Source organism: Ipomoea nil, unplaced genomic scaffold, assembly GCF_001879475.1.
Source record: "Ipomoea nil cultivar Tokyo-kokei standard unplaced genomic scaffold, Asagao_1.1 scaffold0382, whole genome shotgun sequence".
In the NCBI taxonomy this organism is placed as follows: domain Eukaryota; kingdom Viridiplantae; phylum Streptophyta; class Magnoliopsida; order Solanales; family Convolvulaceae; genus Ipomoea; species Ipomoea nil.
The window spans coordinates 1754732-1781197 of NW_017616810.1; the positions used below are offsets into that span (position 1 = coordinate 1754732).

Here is a 26466-nt window from a genome sequence, read left to right on the forward strand (position 1 = left end):
CATAAAGATGCTTGCCCCTTGTAAAATGTTGCCACCCAATCATCCATTTGTGGGTGTAGAGTGCTCCTCACCAGCCAAACCATACCCTTTTTCTTCAGTCAAGGATAACTCAGTTGGTTCACAAGTGCACTCAAGGATAATGTAGGATTGAATCTTGGCATTCATAGTGTGAGTATTTCACTTTCTTATGGGGTGGCTCCTTGGAGGCTCTCAAGGTGAGAGATTATGCCTTTTACATCCAAGTACAAGTATTTGTTTGTTTGCCGTACATAAAAGAGGCATAAAAGAGGCATATTATGAATCTAAGAATTTAGGATGATTGGTAAGTATACTACTAATGCAACTAAGTAAATGGTGCATAGTGTGTCATGTTAACTAATTTTGAGTCTCTTTTTTTTTTTTTTTTTTTTTTTTTTTTTTTTTTTTTTTTTGTGTGTGGAATAAATACAATGGTGGGGTAGTCGTATGATAAGACAAAATGAAATAAATACTTAAAAATAATGAAATTGACTGGTTTCAACTCAAAGGGATATGATGCTAAGAAAAATACTACATAGACTCTACTTTCAATTTTTACTTACAAATTTTTTATTTAGATACTTTTTTTGGGACCACATGATGAAAATATCATTGTTTGTTACATCGTGGAGTAAAAGTGAGATAGTAAAATTTGAGAGTATGAACTTTAATGCTAATTAAGACGAATTTAAATGAATTGGCTGGCATCCAGTCAGGCTCTCCTTCCTCTTGGATGCGGACAAAGTGTTACTACATTGCTCCACAAATTGGTGGCGGAGATGCGTTCCTAACTTCACTTATACCTACCAGTGATTGTTGTTGTTTTTACATAGTATCTTCTAAAATGTATATACAATTTTGTTTGAATCATATACTGTATCATTTATACTAGGAAAAGTAAAAGAGAAAGATGGCATGGTCATGTCCACAACATATCTCACTATATTAAATGTTTAGTTAAATGAATTGTTGAAAATGGTGATAAAAGTTTCTAAAAAAACATTAAAAAGTCCAAAAAAAAAAAGTATATATTATTATATTATATATTGATAAAAATTAACATATACTCTCATACTAGTATGGTACGGATGGGGTAAGACTTAGGAGTATTACCAAACAAAATTTTCAATAAATTATTTATATTTGTGTTCATGTTCGGTAGATATTCATTTTGTGTTTGTTTTAAATCTCAGTAAATAATAAATAAATAGCTTGAACATTTGTATGCTCACTAAGAGAAACACATTCATAAATGATCATTTACTTGTATCAATGAACATGCTCATTTAGTTTTCCTTAAATAAATAAATAATATGTTAAAGAACATACTCATTTAGTATTCATTTAAAATTATTTTAAAACAGACTCATTTAACTGTATTTTATTTTATTTTGAAAAAATGACACTTTTCCCCCCTAAGTTATATACTTATAGCATTTTTTCCTCCTCAATTATTTATGTAAGCACATTAGCCCCCTCAATTATTTTAAAAGTGGTGATTTTTCCCCCTGATATATTAAATTGACATTTCTACCCTTAAAGTAAATATTTTATTTTTTTTACTTCTCCAACAAATTATTGTGTATATGTAGCAATGACCACGGTTCGGTTCGAACTGAACCGGACACTATAGCAATCGAATTAAAAGTTTCCGGTTATGATTCAGATCTAGAATCCAATATTTAGATTTCAATTTATGAACCAAAAAGAACTGAATCATGAACCGTGAACCGGCGGTTTCGGATCCGGTTCGTGATTTTGAACCGTCTTTATTTTAAATTTTATTTATTTGTTATTTTAAAATAGTCTAAATTCAACAATAAATGTATTTTATTTTTTCAGTTCGGAACATGAACCGGCCATTTAGATTTGCGATGTTAATAAACTCTAAATATCGCGTTTTGATTCTAAATTGTAATTGGAATATTTTGGTTTGGTTGCTATAATATCTGTTTGGTTTGAACCAAATTATAGTAATAATTTGTTGGAGAAGAAAAATAAATGAAATATTTATTTTAAATATTTATTTTAAGGGTAAATATGTCCATTTAACATTTTAGGGGGAAAAAGAGCCACTTAAATAATTCAGGGGATAAAAGTGCTATAAATATATAACTCAGGGGGAAAAAGTGTCATTTTCCCTTTTATTTTTAAGATACTACTTAACATCTTCTCATTCAATATAGGTTTTAAATTTTTAGAAAATATGAACAAAATTTTCCAAAACCTCAACAACCAAACACGAACACTCCACATCTTAACAACCTTCAATCGGTTGATTAACAGACATAGTTGGGGGTGGAAATGTTCAACTCCTAATTGATGGGTGCTACTAACTTCACCTCATGTTGAGTGAAGAGAAAACTATGACATAATAAGTTACAAGCTCTAAATAGTAAAGCTCATGGGGATTGCATGAATCGCAAAATGACCTTAGGGCTGATTCTCCTTACTACCATTGTTGAATATGTTAGTGACAAAGTGACTTTCTTTAGGCATCACAATCTAACATGGATAAATTACTTTTCTCCAATCTTTAATTATAGTTCTATTAATCAAAAGCCATGTTTCCTATTAATCTCCAGCAACACCAACCAGGGTCACTCAAGCCCCTTCATGAAACCTAATATCATGATTCATCCTGCCAGAAAACATATCAATCTGTCTAGAGGCCAAGATTTGCATAAACATTCATCATCTCTTATGAAGAAGAAATTCTAGTGATTGAAAAGACATAATAATCTCAGGTCCATAAGACAAAAAAGAACAAGATTGTATAGAATAACATAAAGAGGAAAATCACTTGTCCCAGACAAAATTTAAACAAACATATCCCCACTGAAAAAAGTTCTAGCAGTAAATTTAAGGCTTATGCATCAACCTTATCAGGAATCTCTTCGATTGTGACAAACTTGGTCGTGGGCTTGGCCAAGATATCAGTGTATTCCTCGAATGGAGATTTCGCAAATCTAGTTTCAGTCCAGAAGTCGGGAGTAAGGAATCCATATGTCTTCGAGAGACAGTCAAAAGTGGCCTGCAATAAAATAGTTTAGCTACAACCCAAGCTCTGAATTGTCCTATGCAATAGATACAAGCATTATATAAATAATGCCCAAAGAAGCAATGAATTTAGCTGTGCACACGCACAATTATCTTCCATACAAGATAGTCATCTATGCAGAGAAGCAAGACATTTTAAGAGCAAACCACTAAGGGAAAAACTAGAAATACTTCAGACAACAGAATACACACACTGGAAAGGGAACAATTGCCTCAATTACAACATTCGAGTACGAGGAAAGAGGGTAAACAAGATGACTGATGAAACATCTAGAGGACACACAGACCACAATTGCATTCTCGGTATGAAACTAAGTATGCTGATGATGTTTCATACAAAACAACAAACCAAATGGCCTTGGGGCAATTCACATAATCCAAGCAAGATAGTACCATAACATGATATTCTTCTCACAAACCTACAAATAGCAAATTCTAGGATCATCTGTGTATAAGCAACTCTGCAACACAACTTCAACTACAATATTCATTTACCAAAGCAAAAAATCAAGACTAACACTAAATAACAATGTTTTAATCAGACTATGCAATAACTATAATTTTTCAAGCTAAACATAGATATTGAAAAGTAAACACATAAACTTCACATAATGGTAAAAAGATACTAAATTTACATCAGCTCAATTAAACCAGATTAAAGCATCATGTAAACAATAAATTAATACCTTCACAAAGTTTCCAAGGGTCTTTGTGGAGCCACGGGAGGATGTGAAGACATCTTCAATACCAGCAAACTGGAGCACCTTCTTGGGAACCCTAGCCGCGACAATTCCGGCACCACGGGGAGCTGGGACCATCCGGACGGTAACGGAGCCACACTTTCCGGTTACCTTGCAGGGAACAGTGTGAGGCTTACCGATCTTGTTACCCCAGTAGCCTCTCCTGACAGGAATCACAGAGAGCTTGGCCAATATGATGGAGCCGCGAATGGCAGTGGCGACTTCCTTAGAGCACTTGACTCCGAGACCGACGTGGCCGTTTCCATCTCCGACGACGACGAAGGCCTTGAACCGGGTCCTCTGTCCGGCCCGGGTCTGCTTCTGGACCGGCATGATTTTCATCACCTCATCCTTCAATGATGGGCCGATGAGAGTATCGACGATCTGGTACTCCTTGATGGGGAGTGAATGAAGGTAAATTTGCTCCAGAGATCGGATTTTACCTTCCTTCACGAGGCGGCCGAGCTTCGTCACCGGCACCCATTTCTCCTCCTCGGTGTCACGGCGGCCACGGCGTCCACCGCGACCTCTGCCTCCACGGTCGCCTCTCCCTCTGCCGCCAAAGCCACGTCCGAAGCCTCCTCTTTCAGCCATACTGCCTCCTATGCGTTATCTCGCTCGACTACACAAGAAGAAAGCAAATGAAGTTAGGGTTTGCGGCTTTTAAATGGGAATAGGTAGGGTTTAGGGTAACAATGGGCCTATGGCCCAAGAACAAAGTTGGGCTGGGCATTACACTTGTTCGCTCAAACGGTATGTATATCCAAGATGGTTTTCTATCGATCATTATACACTGGGCAAATTATGCTGTGCAAAGTGGACATGTTCTAAAACGGTGTCGTTTTGATGGAAAACGACACCGTATCAATTAAAAAAATACTTTATTTCATTGTTAATGGTGTTTGTCTTCAGGAAGTTTATATTCATAATTACTAAATTCTATGCTCATAATTTTTGAACTTCATATTCACAATTATTGAACTCTATATTCACAATTACAGAACTCTATGTTCATAATTTTTGAACTCTAAAAGTCTATGTTCATATTCATAGAACTCTATGTTTATAATTTTCGAACTCCATATTCGCAATTATTGAACTCTATATTTACAATTACATAACTTTATGTTCATAATTATAGAACTCTATGTTCATAATTTTTGAACTCTATATTCACCATTCTTGAACTCTATATTCACAACGTCTCACTGAGCTGTTTTGACAAATTTAAAAAAAAAAAAAAAAAATTCTGATTGGTGAAGGAAAACGATGCCACTGACTAGGGCCGGATTTTAGGCTGTGCAAGCTAGGCTACCGCACAGGGCCCCAAATTTTAGAGGCCAAATATTTAATATTTACCTAACTAGTTTAGAAATAAAAATTAAAAGTTTTCAATTAAATTAAAATGATTTTATAAAGAGTTGGTAGTAATATGTATTTATTGTATTTTTACTTGGAGGTCAAAGGTTCGAAACTCGCATATGTTAGTTTTAAAAATTATGATTTTGGAGGGCCTCAGTTATTTACCAGAACAGGGTCACAAAAACCTAAAATCCGGCCCTGCCACTGACAGTACCGTTACTCCAAAATTACCAAACGGCATCATATTGGAACTGTGTCCACCTTGCAAGGTGGACACGGTTCCACGGCATAACAATTGATTATAGTAAATTATGTTGTGCATGTATGCACCATGCATGGTGCATACAGATGCAAAAACGACGTCGTTTTGTATCAAAACGCGCGTCCTACTTAAAAAAAAAAAATCAGTTTCGATTCCCAGCAACAACATTATGTTATTCATTTTTAGTTCATTCATTTTGGATTTTTAGTTATGAAATTCTGGATGTATAGTTATGCAATTCTGGATGTGTAGTTATGTAATTCTGGATTTATAGTTATGAAGTTATGGATGTATAATTATGCAATTCTGGATGTATAGTTCTGAAGTTATGGACGTGTAGTTATGCAATTCTGGATTTATAGTTATGAAATTATGGATGTGTAGTTATGTAATTCTGGATGTATAGTTATGAAATTATGGATGTGATGAAATTATGGATGTGTACTTATACAATTCTTTTTTTTTTTTTTTTAAGTTTGACGTCAAAATAACATCGTTTTTGCTTCCGGATGCACCATGCATGGTGCATACAAATGTACCGCATAACGATTGATGAATTATATTCACAGTATACTTTGCCATGTTATATGTAAACTGATATTTAAAATGATTGCTTGAGGCCCATTTGTACCACAGAAAAAAAAAATGGCCTTAGGTACAATACTTTTTGTCGATATTATGGCCTATGGGTATAACTTGCCTAAATTTTTAAAGTTGTTATTTTCGTGCTCTCTATAAGTAAAAAAAAATAAAATAAAATAAAATGTTTTGAGTTTATCATTTATATTAACTTTTTTGAAAGTTCTATCTCCCTACCATTTTTGGCAACTTGGTTTAGTGCAAACTTTGTGAGAAAATGTAATTTAGTAATATAACAAAAAAAAATAAAAAATTACATGTTCCTTAGTATTTATTATTTTTCTATTTTCGGCTTTGTTTAATGCACATAATTTACTCTTCTTATTCAGGCCTTGTTATTAAAGATTATAAAGTCTAAACTATTACATATGTTGAAAAGATTTTCTCTCTCTATGGAGCTTGACCCAAACCCCCTGCTGACATCGTCCTCACCAACGGCGACCCATCGTTCGCCGGAGGACCAAGATCTACTGGAGCGTTCAACGAAGAAACCCAAAAGGGGACGAGAAACCTTTGCCCCACAGCTGGATGTACAAACTCAAGGAACCAGACAAGCCTCACCCACAATGGCGGAAATCGTATCACCAGGATCTAACCAGTGGACAACTCCGGCGGTCTCTCCAAGCGCTGCATGGACAAGAAAGACTCCGATTCCCCCGACAGAGGAGGAATGGAGTTCGGATGACGATGTGATGAATGAAAATCTGGCGAAATCGGAGTATCCAGTCATCTTGGTCACTAAAGAAGAGAAGGAAAGATTGAGAAGACCTTGGCGAAAGTCCCTCATTATCAAGCTTCTTGGTAAAACAATTGGGTATTCTTTCTTGTTGCATAAATTACAAAGGATGTGGAAGCCGGAAGCACCGTTTGAGTTGATAGCTTTAGACCAAGATTATTTTCTTGTGAAATTCGAATCTACCAGAGATATTGAGACTGCCATGTATGGTGGTCCATGGCTAGTGCTCGACCATTACCTGGTGGTGCAGCGGTGGGAACCCAATTTTGACCCAAGAAACAAGAAAACCAAGAAATTGCTAGTGTGGATTAGATTCCCGACCATGCCCATAGAATATTTTGAGGAGGAATTTCTAATGAGGTTCGGTAAGGAGCTGGGTAGACCAGTGAAGATAGATTTAACTACGGGATTGGCGGCAAAAGGGAAGTTTGCAAGAGTGTGTGTAGAGATAGACATATCACAGCCCTTAATGCCCAAGTACGTTCTTGATGAAAAGGAATGGTTGATTGAGTATGAAGGCTTTCACCTTGTTTGCTTCGAATGTGGTACCTACGGGCACCGCCAAGAGAACTGTGGTAAAATAGCAGGGGTCGAGGTGATGGAGTCTGATCAACAGGATGGAGGACAACCAGTTAGGGACCAATCGACTGCAACCCAAGAACCACCTAAGAAGTATGGCGCTTGGATGCTGGTTCAAAGGAAGCAAAGGAGGCAGAGGCCGAAAGGCCATGACAACCCAGGGTTGGCAAAACACCAGGAGGCTGCAAGAACAAGGGATACAGGTTTTGAAGGTCTAGGCGAGCAGAGCTGCTTTGCGTCCCTAGATGGCTTGGAGGAAGGACAGGTGGCCCAAGCTCAAGAAGATCCACCCGGATCGACGGAGGCCAATCGCCAGAACTTTAATCTGCCTAGGATAAGAACTTCGCGCCCAAATGTCCAGAAATCCCCTAACAACGCTGTACCGGCGGAATCTCATGGGAACTCCAACCGGCCAATTATGTCGAAAAGAGCTCGATCGGCAACGAGAGGTCGTGGGAGAGGCCAAAATGCGAGGGGTGGAGTACACTATCGGGCTCCCAACAGAGCAGCAGGGGAAACCGACCATACTGTGGTTAGAGGGTCCAGATTTGGGAAAGAAGTAGCATCTACAGTGGTTTTTCATGAAGAGTCATATCGGGATTATCCCATTACTGCAGGGCTAGAGAATGTCTTCAAGGAAAACCCACCGGACCATGGAGGCACTTCGAGCAGTCATATTTTAGCAGAGAATGAAACCTCGATGGAGGGCGTGAATCACATAGGCCATCTTGGCCCCCAGGAGCAGAGCTCTATGCGCGTTTAGCGCTTTTTGTTCTTGTTTTTTTCCGTCTTTATGATTAGTCTTGTTTGGAATTGCCAAGGGGCAGCTTCGAAGCCTTTCAAGCGCACCCTCAAGCAATTATGCAGGGATTATCATCCCACCTTGGTTTGTTTGCTAGAGCCCAAAGTATCAGGCGCTCAAGCTGATAGAATATGCTCTTCCTTTGGGTTTGAAGAATGGGTGAGGGTAGAGGCAGTAGGTTTTTCAGGGGGAATTTGGGTTATGTGGAATAAAGTTTTAGGGGTGGAAGTCATTAGAACTCACCCACAGTTCATTACTTTACAGGTGTCAAATGGTGGGGCAGAACCGTGGATGTTCACTCTTGTCTATGGCAGCCCAGAACGGAGTCTTAGGAGACTGCTATACAATGACTTAAGCCAGGACACTTGGAATCATTCATTACCATGGATGCTGGCAGGTGATTTCAATTCAGTTACATGCAGGGAGGAGGTGAGCAACAGGGAAAGCTTTCAAGAAGCGAGATGTGCAGACTTTAATGAATGGATCTTCCGGGAAGGTTTATTGGACATGGGGTTTAGGGGAGCAAGATTCACATGGATGAGAGGCAATAGCTCGGAGTCTTTCAAAGGTGCTCGTTTGGACAGAGGCCTTTGCAATATTGACTGGAGAATGAGATTTTCTGATGCCTTTGTGGAAAATCTCCCGATTGTGAACTCTGATCACGCCCCGCTGCTCATTAGAACTCACCCGCCTTCTTTAGCACCAGAGAGAAGGAGTTTCAGATTCAACTTGGCCTGGACCACACACCCGTCCTTTTTGCAGCTGGTTAGCGAAGTATGGTGTGCCACAAGGGATATGGAGGACAACAAAAGAAGCATAGCAGAAGCTTTGGTAGACTGGAATCGCAACATCTTTGGCAATATTTTTAAAAGAAAGAAGAGTCTTATGGTACGAATTGCTGGAGTCCAACGGATCCTTGACCATCAGCCTAGACAGAATCTTCTAAAACTGGAAACAAGGCTTAGAAGGGAATTGGATGAAACCCTACACCAAGAAGAGTTGATTTGGTTCCAGAGGTCGAGGGAGGAGTGGATCACCTCGGGTGATTGCAACACTCGGTTCTACCACCTAGCAACAGTTACCAAGAGCAAGAAGGCCAAAATAGCAAGCTTAAGAGATGACAATGGAGACTTAATTACGGATGAAAGCCAGCTGAAAGCACACATAAGGAACTATTTCGTTGATATCTACTCGGACAGATCAGAAGAAGGCAGTGGTCTCCCCCATGGGAGCTTTCCAGCTCTCTCGGTCCAAGAATGGAACGCCCTTAACAGCCAGTTTACGGATGAAGAGATAAAAGGTGCATTATTCGACATGGATCCTTGCAAAGCTCCAGGCCCGGATGGTCTTATTGCCGGCTTTTTCCAAAAAGCCTGGAGTGTGGTGGGTACCTCTGTGACCAAGTTTGCCCACGATTTCTTCTTAAACAAGAAGCTAGCTCCAGGATGCAATGACACACACATCTGCCTAATACCAAAGATTGAGAATCCAACATCAGTGAGGCAACTACGCCCGATTAGTCTTTGCAATGTGATATATAAGGTGCTCACCAAGACCATGGCTACTAGATTAAAGGAGATCCTACCAAAATTAATTGGGGGACATCAGACAAGCTTTATACCAGGAAGATTGATTTCAGACAATATCCTTGTTTACCAAGAGGTCCTTCATTCAATGAAGCTCAAAAAAGGATCAACAGGATGGTTATTGGCAAAAGTGGACCTCGAAAAGGCATACGACAGATTGTCATGGGAGTTTCTGAGGAACACACTACTCGACGTAGGACTGAACAGCTCATGGATTGACTGTATCATGGAATGCATTTCTTCACCCAGGTTCGCAGTCCAATGTAATGGAGAGCTGACGGAATGGTTTAAGCCAACATGCGGAATTAGACAGGGGGACCCTCTTTCTCCCTTACTCTTTATTATTTGTATGGAGAAACTTAGTCATATTATTCACGATTCACTGGACAAGGGCCAATGGAAGGGGATTAAACTAACAAGGAATGGACCTAATCTGTCCCATTTATTCTTTGCAGACGATTTGATTTTGTTCGGGGAAGCCACGATGGAGCAAGCTCAGGAAATGAAACGTTGTCTGGATATATTCTGCCTAAACTCCGGACAAAGGATGAACCTACTCAAATCATCTCTGCACTTCTCGAAGAATACCAACTCAGATTTACGACAAGGAATCACCTCATATTTTGGAATCCCGAACGTCAACGACCTGGGCAAGTACCTCGGGGTACCATCCATCCATGGGAGATTAAAGAAGGATTCATTTTCGGCCATCTTGGATAGAGTCAAAGGTAGACTATCGGGCTGGAAAACCAGGACACTCTCACTGGCAGGAAGGCATGTTTTGGCACAGTCAGTTCTATCATCCATTTCATACCATATAATGCAGTCCACGCTACTACCCTCAGGAGTTATTCTGGAAATAGAAAAACTGATCCGAAACTTTCTTTGGGGAAGTGTCGATGGTGAAAGGAAGTGCCACCTGGTGAGTTGGGATACTATTGCAAGAAGCAAGCAGTGCGGAGGCTTGGGCATTAGAAGGCTGGAATTAATGAACCTCGCCTTTATGGCCAAACTCGGGTGGAGACTGATCCATGAAGATAACAGCTTATGGTCTCAAATCCTCAAAACCAAGTACAGAGCTCATCCATCAGACTGTACGCAGTGGCAGCCAAGAGTTAACATGTCCAACGCATGGAAGGGCATTTTGAAAGCCGTACCGCTACTAGAAAAAGGCCTTCGTATACAGGTGGGTAATGGAGAGCATACACTATTCTGGCTAGACAAATGGATAGAAGACCGTCCCCTTTTGATGAAGCCATTAGGGATGTACCTTTGGATGAAATGGAGAAAAATGTCGCCTCTTACTGGGATGCGAACTCTGGCTGGAAATGGGATCTATTGGCGGATTTACATCCAGATGAGTACATAGAGAAGATCGAAGCACAGGTATTGTTGACTGATCCAGAGGCTAGCGATATTGTAAGGTGGAAGAACGAAGAGTCGGGATCCTTCTCAATATCCTCAGCATATGACTTAGCGACGGGAACCTCCACGATGGTGGAAGCTGCGAAGTGGACGAGTATCTGGAAACTCAAAGCCCCAAACAAGATTCGTACATTTCTATGGTTAGTGGCACATGACAAAATTCTAACGAATAAAAACAGATTGAGACGGGGCATGTCTCTGTGTGACAAGTGTTGGTGCTGTGACAACGTAGTAGAAGACACGGAGCACATTCTGCGCAAGTGTCGTGAAGCCAAGCCTATTTGGGAAGCTCTCGGTCCGTACTTCCCTGGGTTGCAACAGATTACCCCGTTCGAAGAATGGTTCAGGAAAGGAATATCCGGCAAACGTAATGACAGAAGGCCTCTAGACACAAATACTCTCTTCGCCGTGGCAATCTGGTGGATTTGGAGATGGAGGAATGAAGCCATTTTCGAAAACAAAAGGAAACCAGTCAAAGCTAAGGTTGAGTGGATCATCTTGCAAGCTCAGGAAACTAATACAGCTTACCACAAAGCCAAAGGGTTTCGCGTCTTGCAAGAGTTCAAATGGACACCAGTTTCATGGTCCAAGCCCCCCAACGGCTTCGTAAAGGTGAATATCGATGGGGCAGTGGGCCACCACGACGATAGATCGGGAGGAGGAGGTATCATCCGCGATGAATCGGGCTGCTGGAAGCAAGGCTTCGCATACAAGATTGGACGGTGCTCACCCATTGAAGCAGAAGCCTGGGCTCTACTCAAGGGAATCCAATTGGCAGCAAGCATGAATTTTAGAAGAGTGATTTTCGAAACGGATTCGAGGGAACTGGTCAATTTCATCAATGGCTCTTCCCCCCCCTCCACCTGTAACCAAGAATATTCTCACTGCATGCAGTAGAGAACTGGGCTGTTTGGAAAGTTGGTCGATCCAAGGTATCTGTCGAGAACATAATGGGGCAGCTGATTTTATGGAAAAGCTGGCAAAGACCCTCCCCAGAGGCCTTCATATTTTTTTGTCTCCACCATTGGAGATTATAAACACCCTAGAAGATGATAGCTCAGGTTGGCCTCACTGGAGGCTTGTTGAATCTGCCTAAGTGCATGTAATAGCTTCTAAAGTACTTTTTTGGGTTTCCCCCTCCTAAAAAAAAAAAAAAAAAGATTATAAAGTCTTACTTCGACATATAGGAAATATTATAGGAGATCAAAGAATTGCGTAGCTCATGTGGGCTAGGAAATATAAATATTGGCAAATTATGATGTGAAAACGTGCCCACCGTTCAATTTCACGGTTGAAAACGATGCCGTTCTAATTTTTTTAAAAAAATTGTTTTCCACTTGTCGCGCGCGTTTCTGTCTTCGAAATCGCACAGTTTAAAAATTATGAATTTATTAAATTTAAATTATAAATTTATAGTATAAAAATTATGAATCTACAGTACTACGTTTAGGAACATGTGATAGAGTTATATGTTCATGATTTTATAAATATATATTCATAATTATAGAGTTGTATGTTCATAATTTTCGATGTTCATATTTCCAATTGTTGAACTCTGTATTCACAAATCACAGAACTATATGTTCATAATTTGATAACTATACAGTTTAGAAATTATGAATCTACAGTACAGATATTATGAATCTGCAGTATAGAAATTATGAATCTACTGTATAGAAATTATGAATCTACAGTTTAGAAATTATGAATCTATAGTATAGATTTTATGAACCTACAATATAGAAATTATGAATCTACAGTATAAAAATTATGGAGGATAACGATGTCACTATGCTCATTACTCAACCACATGAAAACAACGTCGTTTTGAACTGTGTCCACCTTACATAGCATAACCGATTGATAAATATTATAGGAGATCAAAGATTTGCATAGCTCATGTGGGCTACAAGCTCTCAATTGGGTACGAAATTTAAGACATAATTCCTCCTATTTATATTCTTAAACCTTAATACTGTAATATTCTTTGATTTTTAAAGAATTTGTGGTCAAACGACATAAATATGACTCTCAATTGAGAGCATTGACTCTTTTGGATTTCAATAGATTTATATATATAAATAGATACTATAAAAAATAACAAACTCAAATCTTAACAAGAGTGACTCATTGATTTTTTTTATTTGAGTTGACGAATTATATCAACCTGAATGGTTTACCCTTAATTAAAAAGTTAAGCTCAAATTCATAGTTTATGAATCTTAGCTTCTTTCTTAATCAATGATTAGATATAAATGAAGAAAAATTATTGGTCGACTAGAATCAATGAGAACCATAACCCAGGAATGAGGACCCAAAAGGATACTTTGTAGATTTGCAAGTTGACTCCAACACTCCGGCGACCACCGACGCCAATGGGTACCGCCGCCGCCGCCGCCGCCTCATCCAACGCCGATTCAGAATCGGCAACCCTTTTGCTTGCCACTGCGCCCTCCAAAATCCCAGAAGACTCCTTCCACTTGGCCTACATCACCTACTTCACCCTCGGCACCGGCTACCTACTCCCATGGAACGCCTTCATCACCGGCGTTGACTACTTCTCCTACCTCTACCCCGGCGCCTCCGTCGACCGGATTTTCTCCATTGTCAACATGATGGTCAACCTGGTCTGCGTCTCCTTCGTCGTCGCCTTCGCGCACAGATCGCGGCCGTCGGCGAGGATCAACGCCGGCTTGGCCCTATTCACGGCGGCCCTCGTCGGCGTGCCGCTGGTGGATGCTTTCTACGTGAAGGGTAACGTCGGCGTCTATGGTGGGTTCTATGTAACTGTGGGGTTGCTAGTTGTGTGTGGAGTCGCCGACGGGATAGTTCAGGGCAGTGTAATTGGAACCGCCGGAGAGCTGCCGGAGAGATACATGCAGGCTGTGTTTGCAGGCACTGCTGCTTCTGGTATTTAACTATCTTCCTATTAACCAATGTTTTGTTTTGGACTATGTTTTCATCATTTTTAAATGAATTCTCATCCTAATATAGTATTTAGTTATTTACCATATTTGCCTAAGTACTCAATATTGTATTATTGATTGCCCTTGTCCGAATTAGTAAGATTTTAATGTTTTTTTTTATCAACATACTAACCTATAGTGGTGGCATATTCTGGATTAAGTTAGTCATTTGGTCACTCTCAATTTGTCTTTTGTAGTCATGGTTTAGCTCCAAATTCTCAACTGAAATGAGACATAAATAGGTCATTAACATCATATCATATGTTTATCTTGTATTAACTGATCTGTAACTATTAGAACAAGTCAGTTATGAGCAACCTAAGATATTTATCTCCTTATAATCCTTTGTTAGCTAAGGTCACAAATCAGGATTTATCCAATGCACACCTTTAAATAATGACTGTGAGTTTCCCTTGTCATCCAAAAAAGACCCTTATTTTCATGTTGAAAAAGGGATTCGCAGTTCATCAATATGTAATATACTGATCTTCCGGCCCACTCCGAATTGGTGTTTTGCAGGTGTTCTTGTTTCTCTGCTAAGAGTTGTGACCAAAGCTGTGTATCCACAAGATGCTGAGGGGCTGAGAAAAAGTGCAAACCTTTACTTCATTGTAGGCATTGCATTGATGGTTGTGTGCATGGTTTCCTACAATGTGGCACAAAGACTCCCGGTGATTAAATACTACCGTGATCTGAAAGCTCAAGCCGTGAGCAAAGAGATGGGCGACGAAATGGGTAGGGAGCTATGGACATCAAACCTGGGTGACATTATAGGGGGTGTGAAGTGGTATGGATTTGGCATTGTCATTATCTATGTCGTCACACTAAGCATCTTTCCTGGATACATCACAGAGGACGTGCATTCTGAGATCCTCGGTGACTGGTTTCCAATCCTGTTGATTACAAGCTTCAATCTATTCGACTTGGTTGGCAAGTCCCTAACTGCTATCTATGTTATCGAGAATTCTAAGGTTGCAATTGGTGCATCCTTTGCGAGGCTGTTGTTGTTGCCTCTTTTCTACGGTTGTATCCACGGTCCTAGAATGTTTAGAACCGAGGTTCCAGTTACAGTACTGACCTGTCTTTTGGGCGTAACGAATGGATACTTGACCAGTGTGCTGATGATGTTGGGTCCCAAGACCGTGGAGCTGCAACACGCAGAGACAGCAGGAATTGTGCTTGTGCTGTTCTTGGTGATTGGTCTGGCAATAGGTTCTGTAGCATCATGGCTCTGGGTCCTGTAGTTTATGTCAACTGCAACATCCTCTTTAATTTATGTCAATAATAAAAAAATCTTAAATGTAAACAGAATTTGAAGAACAGAAAGGGCTTTCATATGAATTCCAACGTTAAATTCAAGAGAGTTGTGTCTTGGTCAAATTATCCCCAGGTGACAGGAAGAATAACTTTAGATAATATGTTTCTATTGGGGGATATAACTATGAGATAATAACAGTCAGAGAAGGAATGTCGGTCATACTGAAGCTTCTAATGCTGCTTGAAATTGGGAGGGCACCCGGAGCAAAGGAGCCTGTATGTCACCGGGATTACCAAGTTGACCACAGGCTGCCATTTGGTCATCACCTCTACTTAGTCGGAGAAAAACAACACATCCTGCTTCAGCTAGAATATTTCGGAACTCAATTATCTTCTCCTCCTTTGTTGGTTTAAATAGAGATCCAGAATGAGGGTTAAAAGATATGAGGTTAATCTTGCAAGGAATGCCATGGGTGAGATGAATTAGCCTCTTTGCATCCTCAAAACTAGAGAAAAAAAAAAAAAAAGTTCACCGATTAGAAATGCCATAGATGACAGTACAGTTTCGAATAGTGAGTGGAAAATGATGGGGGACTCAAAATGCTTCAAGTTTTGATCGAATTTAGTGGATTATGCAGGGCAACACGCAGTCATGCAGATACGAATAAAAACACTTTACCTGTCGTTAACTCCTGCAAGCATAACGTATTCAAATAGAACTTTGTAGTTGTGTTTTGTATGAAGCTCCTCTTTAAGAGTCCCAAGAAGCAAGTTCAAGTTATATTTTCGGTTGATTGGCATGATCCAATTTCTAACCTGTAATATTTTCATGAAAAGTTAATTCAACTGTATACAAGATTTACATCAGATTCCTTGATGGCTTCTCAAAGAAAATACCTCATCCGTAGTAGCATTCAGGCTGACTGCCAAAGCACAATTAGATTCACGCAGAAAACGCTTTAGCTGGGGTACAAGACCGCTGGTTGAAATAGTCACCTTGCGAGGACTAAAATGAAGCCCTTGTTCATCAACCAATATGTCTGCAGCTCTTATCACATTATCAGTGTTGTGAAGTGGTTCCCCCATCCCCTATATACAACCATTCATTAATACTTAATAGTTACTTGAAAAGGAGGCCATAGGCTTGATTGTTGGTATTAAAAAACCGAGAAAAAACACAATAGGTGACATTGTATTCATGGTAAGCTGCTATCAACCATACCAACACTAGTAGTCCTTGCAAACTGAGGGAAAAAAATTATGCCATTGGATTGGTATGGCAAAATCTAATAATCTTTCTTAAGAGTTGGACTTAGTGGATAAAAAGCTGTTCAGTCTTGTTAATAGAATTGTAGAAATGGATTGGCAATACAGAAGTATAGAAGGAAGGTTGTAAAGCAGAAGTGTCATAATCAATAACTTACCATGAATACAACGTTTGTAATTGGACCAACTTCACTTGACAGCAAACGCCGTGCAAGAACTGCCTGCTCAACTATCTCTGCAGTTGACAAGTGTCTCCTTAGACCCATTCTGCATAAAAATAAATCAAAATAAAATGAAAAGGATTCATCAAACAGGTGCAGTCAACTAAGCTTCCAATGCACCAATTGAGTTAATAGAGTAGCAAGGATAATTTTAGTGTGCTTGAACTTGCCTGCCAGTGTAGCAGAATTGGCAATTCATGGCGCAGCCTACTTGACTAGAAATACAGACAGTAGTTCTACCCCGGTCGCAAGGTATAACAACGGTTTCTATAACCATGCCATCTTCCAACGTGAATAACATCTGTAACCTCCTGCGAGTTCTACATAAATGTGATGATTCTCAAAGAAGAGAACATCTAACTTCAGGATACAGTCTACAAGCTACAGAGGATTCTAGGGAATAATAAAAGTATATTGTTAACCTTCTTAGTTCCATCAGATGCTGCCAGGATATCTTTCAAGTTTAATGCTTTGAATTCAGCATGTTCACTTAGCATTTTCCTGAATTCTTTATTCAGACCTGTAATAAAGAAAATACACAAAAAAAATCTTCATTTCCAAATAAGCAAAAAAAGTGGGAAACATGTATTTGGCACATGCAAAGATCCAACTATCCAAGAACATGTCAACGTGTATGTGTGTGCACCCACAAGGAACATTCAAAAGACCTAAACCAGAATATGCCAGTAACAATATACAAATGGATAATCTATGCAATACTAAAGTTTCAATATAAAATACCAACTAACCCTCTAGCTCTTCACTGCACTGTGCCCAGATATTATTTCCATAAAGGCGCTTCCATAGCATCAAAGCCTGAGCAGGCCTATAACCATGTGACTGAACCCATTTCTGTGAAATATTTTCCAGAATACAAATCACTAAAGGGTTTTAAGAGGGACCTTGGAAGAGCAGATTTAAATCTTAAAATCAAATGGGAAAAAGCTATAAACCTCATCAGTATCAATGTGACAAAAGCTCTGCAAATGCAATTGTTAATAGTGCTATTATATATATATGTGCATGCAAAGTAACTCTGCTCATAACATATTGTATGCATGTGACACAAGTTACCACAAACTCTTAAAGTTATTAAGATACAATACTTACAGAGTTACAGCACCAAGCAAGGAAGCTTAGCCATATTAATATTATTGACTAATTTTACTGCAAATTAGTAGTATATGATTCAACAGCCCATGTAAGTGTTTTGCACAATCCAATTTATCATCATTATATCTCCAACTAGATGCAATAAAAGGCCTCCAAAAGTGCAAAATCGAAGGTTCAATCATATTCAGTTACAAGCATGTATGAAAACAAAGACATACCTCAAGTTCAGTATACCTCATTCCTTTCAAAATCACTTTTGAGCAATTCTCAAGCGCTCCCTTCTTGTCAGTATCTCCTAGAAAATGGCATAAAAATCAGAACTCTACGAGAGAAATTTAAGGAAATGAATGCATCTGCATTCATACACACAAGAGTAGCATACCGGCGGGGACATAATTGTCATTACGAAGGGTTGTGTTGTCCAGGGGCGGCGAGGGGCGAACGGCGGCGGTAACCAGGCAGCGGCGGGAAGAAAGGGAGCGAGGCAGCGGCGGCTTCAGGGACGTGAAGGATATAGGTAGGCGTGAAACCTTGGAGACGGAAACGTCGGCTGCGGCGAACGCAGAGGCGGCGCCGGCGAGTTGAATTCGCCTCATCCACACACACCGACTCATCTCAGTCTCAGAACCTGAAAACCCGTATGCTTAGCAAGCCCGTCTATATATGAATATGGATTAATATATATATATATATATGAATATGGATTAATATATAATGTTATATTTCCCTGAGCCATCAGGAACAACAAGCGTTTGTAGTCCAACGGTTAGGATAATTGCCTTCCAAGCAATAGACCCGGGTTCGACTCCCGGCAAACGCAATTTTTATTTCAACATCTTAATTTCTAAATAAATACTGGGGATCCTACCAAACAAAAAGGTATTTTTCAATCAAAGTACATTATGCTCAGATGTCATGTAGTGATCTATCATGAAATCGAGCCTCAGTAGAGGCGTTGCTTCAGTTGAAAAAGTATGTTGATAACTACAATATAATAGAGTAAGTAGCATTCAAAAAAATGGGATTTTCATTTTCAATAAAAAGAATAACATTAACCATGGAGAGGCATAAATAGAAACAATATACAACTGATTAAAGAATCTAATTAGAATCTTGCATGGAATAGGATCTCAAGGATTCTTCACTTTGATCCTTAGCTTTCTGGCTATGTTTGCTGCCCTGGGATGCACTGCTCTTTTCCCAGGCTCACATTGTTCCACTTCAACCCAATTCACAACTTTCAATAACACTGACTCACAACCCTTGTTTAATCCATCATTTTCCAATGCTTTCTCTATGAAATCCATGAACCACTTCCCAGCTTCATCTTCAATCCGCTTTCCCAATCTGATTGTGTTCGAAATGCTGCAATGGGGGCCCGGTTTCTTGTTCTCCTCGTCGTTAATGGCCGATGATGGCCTCAAATTCTTTCCCAAATTCGGTTTCTGATCGCTCGGGAAGCCTGCAGCCGACTTGAAAACTGCAGCAGCTCTTCGTTTCGAGGCGTGGGAGTGGGGAGTTGGGGATTGTTGTAATGAATTGAGAGTGATTTCTTGTAAAATGGAAGGGGGGTTGTTGTTGTTTTCGTGATCGTTGATCTGTTTTGGTTCTGTGGCTTCGGTTGCTGCCTGAATCGACACCATTTCTGCCACTGATTGCTTTAGCTGTTGATGAAATTCGAGAAATAGGTCGAATGAGGCTGCTGGGAAGTCTGCTCTTGCTGCTTTACTCATGTTTGAAAACATCCTGCATATAAAACGTGGTTACAATAACTGAAATATGTGTCCCGTTTTAACTAAAAGTTAACAGAAACGTACTCGAGAGCCCGGATGAGGTTTTCAGTGGCTGATGCATCTCTCAGTGCCTGAAGAGCAACCTTCTGGGCTCTATTGCGGTGCTGCATTGCTTCCTGGGACACAAATACACAATAAACACCGATGTTCAGATAACTCATTTGTGGTCATTTGTCGGTTAGGGTCATAAGGCAGGTTTCAGCAAAAGCATACTATCAAAGATGTTGAGGCAACTGTTTTCTATGTAACCAAGAGGAAAGAATGTACCTTTCCCAACATGCTCAATTTTCCAGGGAGATTGGGGTTGTCCGGAGGGGAATCAAAGGACTGAGATTCCACCACTGAAGAACACAGAGGATTCTCCGAGATGCGGCTTATGGTTGGAGAAGCTGCCATTACTGGATTCCTTAAATGTGGGGGTGAAGTTGAAGTCTTCTTCTCCTTTATCTACACCAAACAAAACACCAATCAAATACTTGCAAATTCTTGACAGAAATAATGTTTGACTTTTTTAAGGTGACAAAGCTCACCTTCACTAATCATTATACAAGGAACTAAACCATCTTAGATTCTTAGATTACTTTAGGATTACGCTAAAGTAATCCTAAACTCCAAAACTCTGCCTAGAGAGTCATTAATAAGGTAAATCGCAAGTCAGGTAAACAACATCCAAATCAGCAAATCTTTTAAGGGTGCAAATAAGTAAACTCTGTGTTGCTTATAACTAGAGGTAGCCAAACTCCGGGACCTGGAATAGAATGGCCAAAATGACATTTAAATTGCCATGGCAAAGGGGCCTAGATACGGGCTTGGACGGTGCCAAGGTTGTGCCCGAACTTGGGCTTGGCCAGTTTCAAACTGGGCTCCGGGTTTATTTTTTATATGACTTGAACAGGCTCTTTACAAGCTGGTTTCAGTCTAGGCTTAACTCGGTCTAAGCCCGTCATTTTCGAATCAATTCAGCACTGGTTTAACCTTAAATCAGCCCGTGACCAGCTCTACCTATAACCCACTAATTTTTTTAAACATTTAGACAAAATAAATCTTGTTTGGCATCCTATTATCCTAGCCAGTAGGATCACTACAAGAAAGCAAACTCATCTAAATTGCTCATAACTAATCAATAATTGAACCAACTTAGTTTGGTTATCCCCATTCTTATTCTTATTTGGTATAGTGTAACTATGTTCACGTATTGCATGTTTGAGTAAATAGTAATAATACATTTATTATTTATATATATTCTATTCGGAAAAGTGTACCTACCGCGGAAGGGAAGGGGCTTTTGATGATTCTATGTTCGCGGCGATCCGTTACGCTTCTGCTTCTTGAGAATTTCTTCATCGTCGTCGGCGTGACACAAATCTTCCCGACAATAGCCGGAATCTCCCCTTTGGCCTCGGCCAGTTTCGGAAACACGGCGCCGGCGGCTGAAGACCTCACAGCACCGCCAAATTTCGCCGGCGAGTTGCCTTTCACCGGCGTACACTGATCAAGATCAATAGGAACAGGCTTCAGAACCCTGGGAGAAGCAAAAACCTCCGTTCCCCACGCCGGCCGGACTTTATTCATGGACTCAACTCCGATCTGTCTAGGAGTGCCGACCAAAGGCTGCCGGCCGGGCAACGGCCTGGCGCCTCTGACGACCGGAACGGGCGAACCGGGTTCAAACCGGTCGACGTAAACGAACTGCCCTAACTGCATCTTGTTGCTGAGAACGAGGTCGTCTTGCTCAAACGGAAGGCTAACGTAGACCGAATCCGAGGAATCCGAAACCTTAATATAGAACCCGTGCTCCGGCCAGAGATTCTTCTCGTCGAGATCCGCCGGAACAATGTCGGTGACCTGCAAGAGGGAGCTCCGGTGCTCCCCCGTCGGCTTATCCCCTGACTTCATCCCATTCAACAGCTTCAACAAAACCCCCGGCTCCAACGCCGCCATTATCGCTTCCAAGAAACAAACTTCCGATCAAAAAATCAGTGAGATCGAAATCGGATAAACAAAAATGTGGGAGCTTCTGAGATTGTTTGTTTGCCGCAGGTGATATATCGAGCGGGGTGAGCTGAGAGTAACGGTAAAAAAAGATAAAAATAAATAAATACTCTGTAACAGAAAAAAGGAATACCGGAATTTTAAACATGGGATTTGGAGCTTGTGCTAACGGTCATAAATGTCACTTGTAAAGCTGGTGGGCCCATGTGTTGTATTATTCTTTTGCATATGATTGTAACACCTTTGTAGCCTTGTAGGAAAAATGTTGTGTGTAATAAATTTGGTGTAGAACTCTATTTGATATAAATATCAAAGAAATTTCACATGATGTTATAAAAATGAGATTAAATTGGTTCAAAACTGGAATGTAGAGTTTTCCAAAAAAAAAAATTGGAATGTGGAGACGCTGTCCTTCGAAAATTTATTCCTTGGTACATGTAACATTAGTGTTTTAATAGATCTCGAGTATATTATTGATTAAAAAAATTATAACAATTTGAAGTCCTTATAATCTACGAGTATTTCAAATTAGTATAGGTAATACTTTTTGTGAGTGATCAAGGACTAAAATTTGGTCCTTCAATGACTAAAATCCTCATTCCATATATGACTTATTCTTTTTTGGTTTAAAGTTAAAAGTCTCTTATAAATATAAAATATTTGTATGATCTCTCCCACCATTACACATTGTTTATCAAAGAGATTTATATTTAAGTACGCAGTTAAAATTTTATGTAATCTAATTTGTAATATGATTTATTATGTAACGATGCAGTACGTGTGTGTAACACATGTAGTACTTCATCTGGAATATTTGCCACTTAAGACATGTAATAATTCTTTAGTTATAAGTGGGCATATAGCATGTTGTACTTATCATCAATCCTATGAATGCTAATAAAATAAAATTTATAAATTTATTTTGAGAATCTTGACCGATTAAACTATGCGCGGAATAAAAATACTTCATTTGAAAAGTGACTATAATGAAGATACCCAAGTGAGCTTAGGAGATGGGATGGGCTTTGGCAAACTTGATAGACCCAAAAATGTAGAATCCAACTTGGGCTGCAACAAAAAATTTAAATAGTAATACTAATATTTTCAATTCTGTTAACAACAAAACAAAAGAAGGCAGAAGAAATTAACAAGGAAAAAAAAAAATTGAACCTATGACTTAAACTACTGTTGAGAACTATTTATTTGTGTATTTCCAATCCTATAAATGGAGAATACTTTGATGTGGTATGTTTTGACTATTTTTATTTTTAAATATGTTTTGACTAGTATTAATTGTTCTCTTTTTTATTTTTTTTCATGACCTTTAAATGTTTATATAATTTTGCATAGAGAAAACAGTGGTTAATTTTTTCTTTCTATGTACTCAGTATAGATTTGTGAGAAAAGTATATACTCTCGGAGTTCTGAGAATACAGATATTCTCATACTCATCTCGATAGTATAAAAATGTGAAACAGAAAACATGAGACAATATGAGAAGACATAGAAAAACAATATTTTATAAGCAAGTTTTCTTTTAGAATATAGACCTTTTTTTTTTCCCAATTAGACTACAAAAACACATTGTTTTAGCTTAACTAGAGGCCTTTGATGTGAGCCTTATGAATGTCGCTACCTTAAAACACATGAGAAAGTCTTTGTCACAGTCTCGATATATGGTCCTAATTGACAGATCAAGAAAATATGTGATCGCACTAAAAAAAAAACTTTTAAAATCCCTTTATTTTCATAACAGGTGTTTTCAAAGAAGTGTTATGAATATAATCTCAAAATATTTGATAGAAAGACACGATTAATATGTAAAAATAAATTAAAAAAAAAAAAAAAAAAAACTCCCCTTAGTATTTTGTGTGCATAGTAGGTACTCATGTAGCATTTTTCAGCTTGATTTATGGTACGTTACTGGTTTGATTTGCCACGATTTTTTGTGTTCAATAAATGTGAAGGCATTTATAATGCAGTTCCTTAAATTTGTTGCTACTTCATAGTACGCGTTGGTCTTTTGCGCGTCGGATCAATTAATGTATCTTTGTTAGACTTTAGAACATGTGCACCCACTCTCTGCAACGTACATACTACACAAAATGTTAATGTAATGTACCTTTACCTTATTATTAAATGCCAAAATGTGAATCTGTACCATATTGAAATTATTGATTTTACAAGTTGAAAAATATTACTTTTTTTTAAGTAACAAACAATTTATTTCGGATTAATATTATAAGGAATAATTTTTAACATTACATTTTTATTTTGATTAGATCCAATCCATGAAGCGATTCCACCGAGACTCAAATATATAATACAATTAGCAGAATTTTCAGCTCCCAACTCCAATACATACATTAAAACATGTTATTTGCCATAAAATTCGAATTGTAAAAAGAATAGCTAAACTAGTTAAATCTTAGAAGGGGTGTACATTTCTCGTTAACCCGCCGTTAACGTTAGTGAAGAGTCCGACAAGCTCCGGCCGGTAAGGAAGGTACGACCGCCGGCGGGCGTCATCTTTCGCTTTACTTCTCATGTAGCGCTCGTGGGCCAACACGCTTTCACTCTTCTTTTTCTTCTTTTGCGGCGCTTTGACTTTGACTTCGCCGCCGTTTTTGGTTTCCGATTTTTTCTTCTCCCCGGAAGTCGCCGTCCTCGACGACGGCGCCGGAGGGTTCAAGAACACGAAGGCGTCCCTCCCGTCGCTGTTGCTCCGGTGGAGGAAGTCCTTGAATCTCCACAGCTTCGAAAACCCGGTCGAGTTGCTCTTCTTGCAAACCTCCGGTCTGTCCTCCTGAGCCGGCTTCGACGACCACTGGCAGTACGGCCCGGCGATTTCGTCGTTCCCCGGAACCGGAGACTCGTCGTTTGTCTCCACGAAAACCTTCTTGACCGGCGGCGTTACCGGCAACCTCTCCGCCGTCAAATCCTCAAAATCACCGCCGCCCGTGAAGAGAAGATCCCTCTTGAACAACGGGAAAACCGGCCGGATCTCCCCCTTGTAAAACGCGTCCTCCGCCGCTACCGGCGACAGCAACGCCGCCGCGTCACAAACGAAAGAGAAGTCATCTCCATCGCTTTCTTCATCACATTCACCGCCATTATTCTCCTCTTCTCCTTCTTCTTCTTCTTCTTCTTCTTCTTCTTCTTCTTCTTCTTCTTCATGTTCATCTTCATAAAAGCTCAGTTGAGCTAGTTGATCTTCTAAACTGGTTTCCATTTTTGTTTCTTTTGGGGGGATTAAACTAATTGAATAATTGGAAAGATTTGGCGTTTTGATTGAGGAGAGAAGAGTTATTGAATGGGAATGGAGGAGGGGTGGCAATATATATTGGTGATTGAGACTACACACTACTAAGAATGAAGTTTGAATTGAAGATTTGAAGTATTGATGAAATGACAAAGGAAAGTGGGTTGAAGTTGGCAAATGTGAAGAGGAGTACTAGGTTGAATATTTAACTATTCTAAAAACGTGCAAATCAAGTAATGTAATGGTGTATGCTCATACTTGGTCAATGACACAATCATTATTTTGTAATAAAATTGTTATCTCACTGGTCCCGCTAAAGAAATCGTTGAGTCACGGTAACTTATCCGGTTACCCATTCATCATTATATCGAGTTAGGGTGTAGGAATCCTTGGGGTAACGGATTTTGCCTTCTTGTTGGCAAGAAAATTGTTATATGTCTTAAAATGGGCGGGTAATCAAGTAGGTGGAACATGTTTTTCGTATCAAAAGGTTACGAGTTTAATTTTTGTTTGAGTTCAGTTATTGCTAACACTCTCTCAGTTGAACTTGTCGCAATGTCTTTCTAGTGTGACTTAGTACACTTTATCTCTCATATGTAATTTATGGGTTATTCTTCTTAACCCTAAGGGCCCCACACCCCGACCCGATAAAGCATTTGAGAGGATGTAAAATATTAAAAGACTGATATTATAAAAGAGTGATATTTTTATTTGTTATAAAAAAAATAGCTACCACGAATGAGGTTCAATTGAAGACTCAAACGTGTATATAAAAAAATAATCTTTATATATTATATAAGAAATATTATGGAGTAGTTTTTGTAGTGGGAATATATGTATTTAAAGAATATTTCAATAATAATGATGAATAAATTATTTATCATGATTTGTTTGACGAATTTTCTAAAACCATTACAATTTTGGCCTCTTAAAATAAATGGTAATTAATAAACATAAGAAAAAGGTTTGTGGGTTGAATGTTGTGCAAGGTGGAACATTTGACCAAATGATTCGATTTTGACCAAAACATAAATTACACATGTTCAAACTCATACTTTTCCTGGTTTTAAGTTTGGGATTTGGCAGGGCCGGATTTTAGGTTTTTGTGGTCCTGTTATGGTAAATAATTGAGGCCCTTCAAAATCATAATTTTTAAAACTAACATATGCGAGTTGAACATTTGACCTCCAAGTTAAAATAAAATAAATACACATTGCTAGTATCTCTTCATGAAACCTTTTAAATTTAATTGAAAACTTTTAATTTTTATTTCTAAACTAGCTAGGTAAATATTAAATATTGAGCCTCTAAAATTTGGGGTCCCTCTAAAATTGGGGGCCCTGTGCGGTAGCCCAGCTTGCACAGCCTAAAATCCGGCCCTGGGATT

General features: G+C 39.2%; 6 protein-coding genes and 1 non-coding gene across 7 annotated transcripts; 3 read left to right on the forward strand and 4 right to left on the reverse strand.

Annotated features, from left to right (window-relative positions):
- Positions 1–2696: 2696 nt before the first annotated feature.
- On the reverse strand, positions 2697–4474 carry LOC109171967 (40S ribosomal protein S2-3-like). The gene is made up of 2 exons (XM_019321084.1): positions 3765–4474; positions 2697–3052 (listed from the first exon to the last, which is right to left on the reverse strand). Exons 1-2 carry the CDS (start codon positions 4410–4412, stop codon positions 2888–2890), a joined length of 813 nt encoding a protein of 270 aa, XP_019176629.1. The 5' UTR covers positions 4413–4474; the 3' UTR covers positions 2697–2887.
- Positions 4475–6647: 2173 nt separating this feature from the next.
- Positions 6648–8159, forward strand: LOC109171840. Its single transcript, XM_019320916.1, has one exon. The coding sequence runs from the start codon at positions 6648–6650 to the stop codon at positions 8157–8159; it is 1512 nt and encodes a 503-aa protein (XP_019176461.1).
- Positions 8160–13508: 5349 nt separating this feature from the next.
- LOC109171966 (equilibrative nucleotide transporter 1-like) lies at positions 13509–15534 on the forward strand. Its single transcript, XM_019321083.1, has 2 exons — positions 13509–14119; positions 14695–15534. Exons 1-2 carry the CDS (start codon positions 13585–13587, stop codon positions 15417–15419), a joined length of 1260 nt encoding a protein of 419 aa, XP_019176628.1. The 5' UTR covers positions 13509–13584; the 3' UTR covers positions 15420–15534.
- LOC109171965 (dual-specificity RNA methyltransferase RlmN) lies at positions 15493–18663 on the reverse strand. Its single transcript, XM_019321082.1, has 9 exons — positions 18415–18663; positions 18251–18327; positions 17669–17771; positions 17342–17439; positions 17090–17220; positions 16857–16965; positions 16330–16521; positions 16112–16248; positions 15493–15938 (listed from the first exon to the last, which is right to left on the reverse strand). Exons 1-9 carry the CDS (start codon positions 18644–18646, stop codon positions 15650–15652), a joined length of 1368 nt encoding a protein of 455 aa, XP_019176627.1. The 5' UTR covers positions 18647–18663; the 3' UTR covers positions 15493–15649.
- Positions 18664–18780: 117 nt separating this feature from the next.
- On the forward strand, positions 18781–18852 carry TRNAG-UCC. Its single transcript has one exon. It is a non-coding gene; the product is annotated as a tRNA-Gly (tRNA).
- A 192-nt stretch (positions 18853–19044) lies between these two features.
- Positions 19045–21940, reverse strand: LOC109171808. The gene is made up of 4 exons (XM_019320885.1): positions 21092–21940; positions 20093–20272; positions 19850–19941; positions 19045–19778 (listed from the first exon to the last, which is right to left on the reverse strand). Exons 1-4 carry the CDS (start codon positions 21764–21766, stop codon positions 19163–19165), a joined length of 1563 nt encoding a protein of 520 aa, XP_019176430.1. The 5' UTR covers positions 21767–21940; the 3' UTR covers positions 19045–19162.
- Positions 21941–24245: 2305 nt separating this feature from the next.
- On the reverse strand, positions 24246–25049 carry LOC109171841. The gene is made up of 2 exons (XM_019320917.1): positions 25040–25049; positions 24246–24910 (listed from the first exon to the last, which is right to left on the reverse strand). The coding sequence occupies exons 1-2, from the start codon at positions 25047–25049 to the stop codon at positions 24246–24248; spliced, it is 675 nt and encodes a 224-aa protein (XP_019176462.1).
- Positions 25050–26466: the final 1417 nt, after the last annotated feature.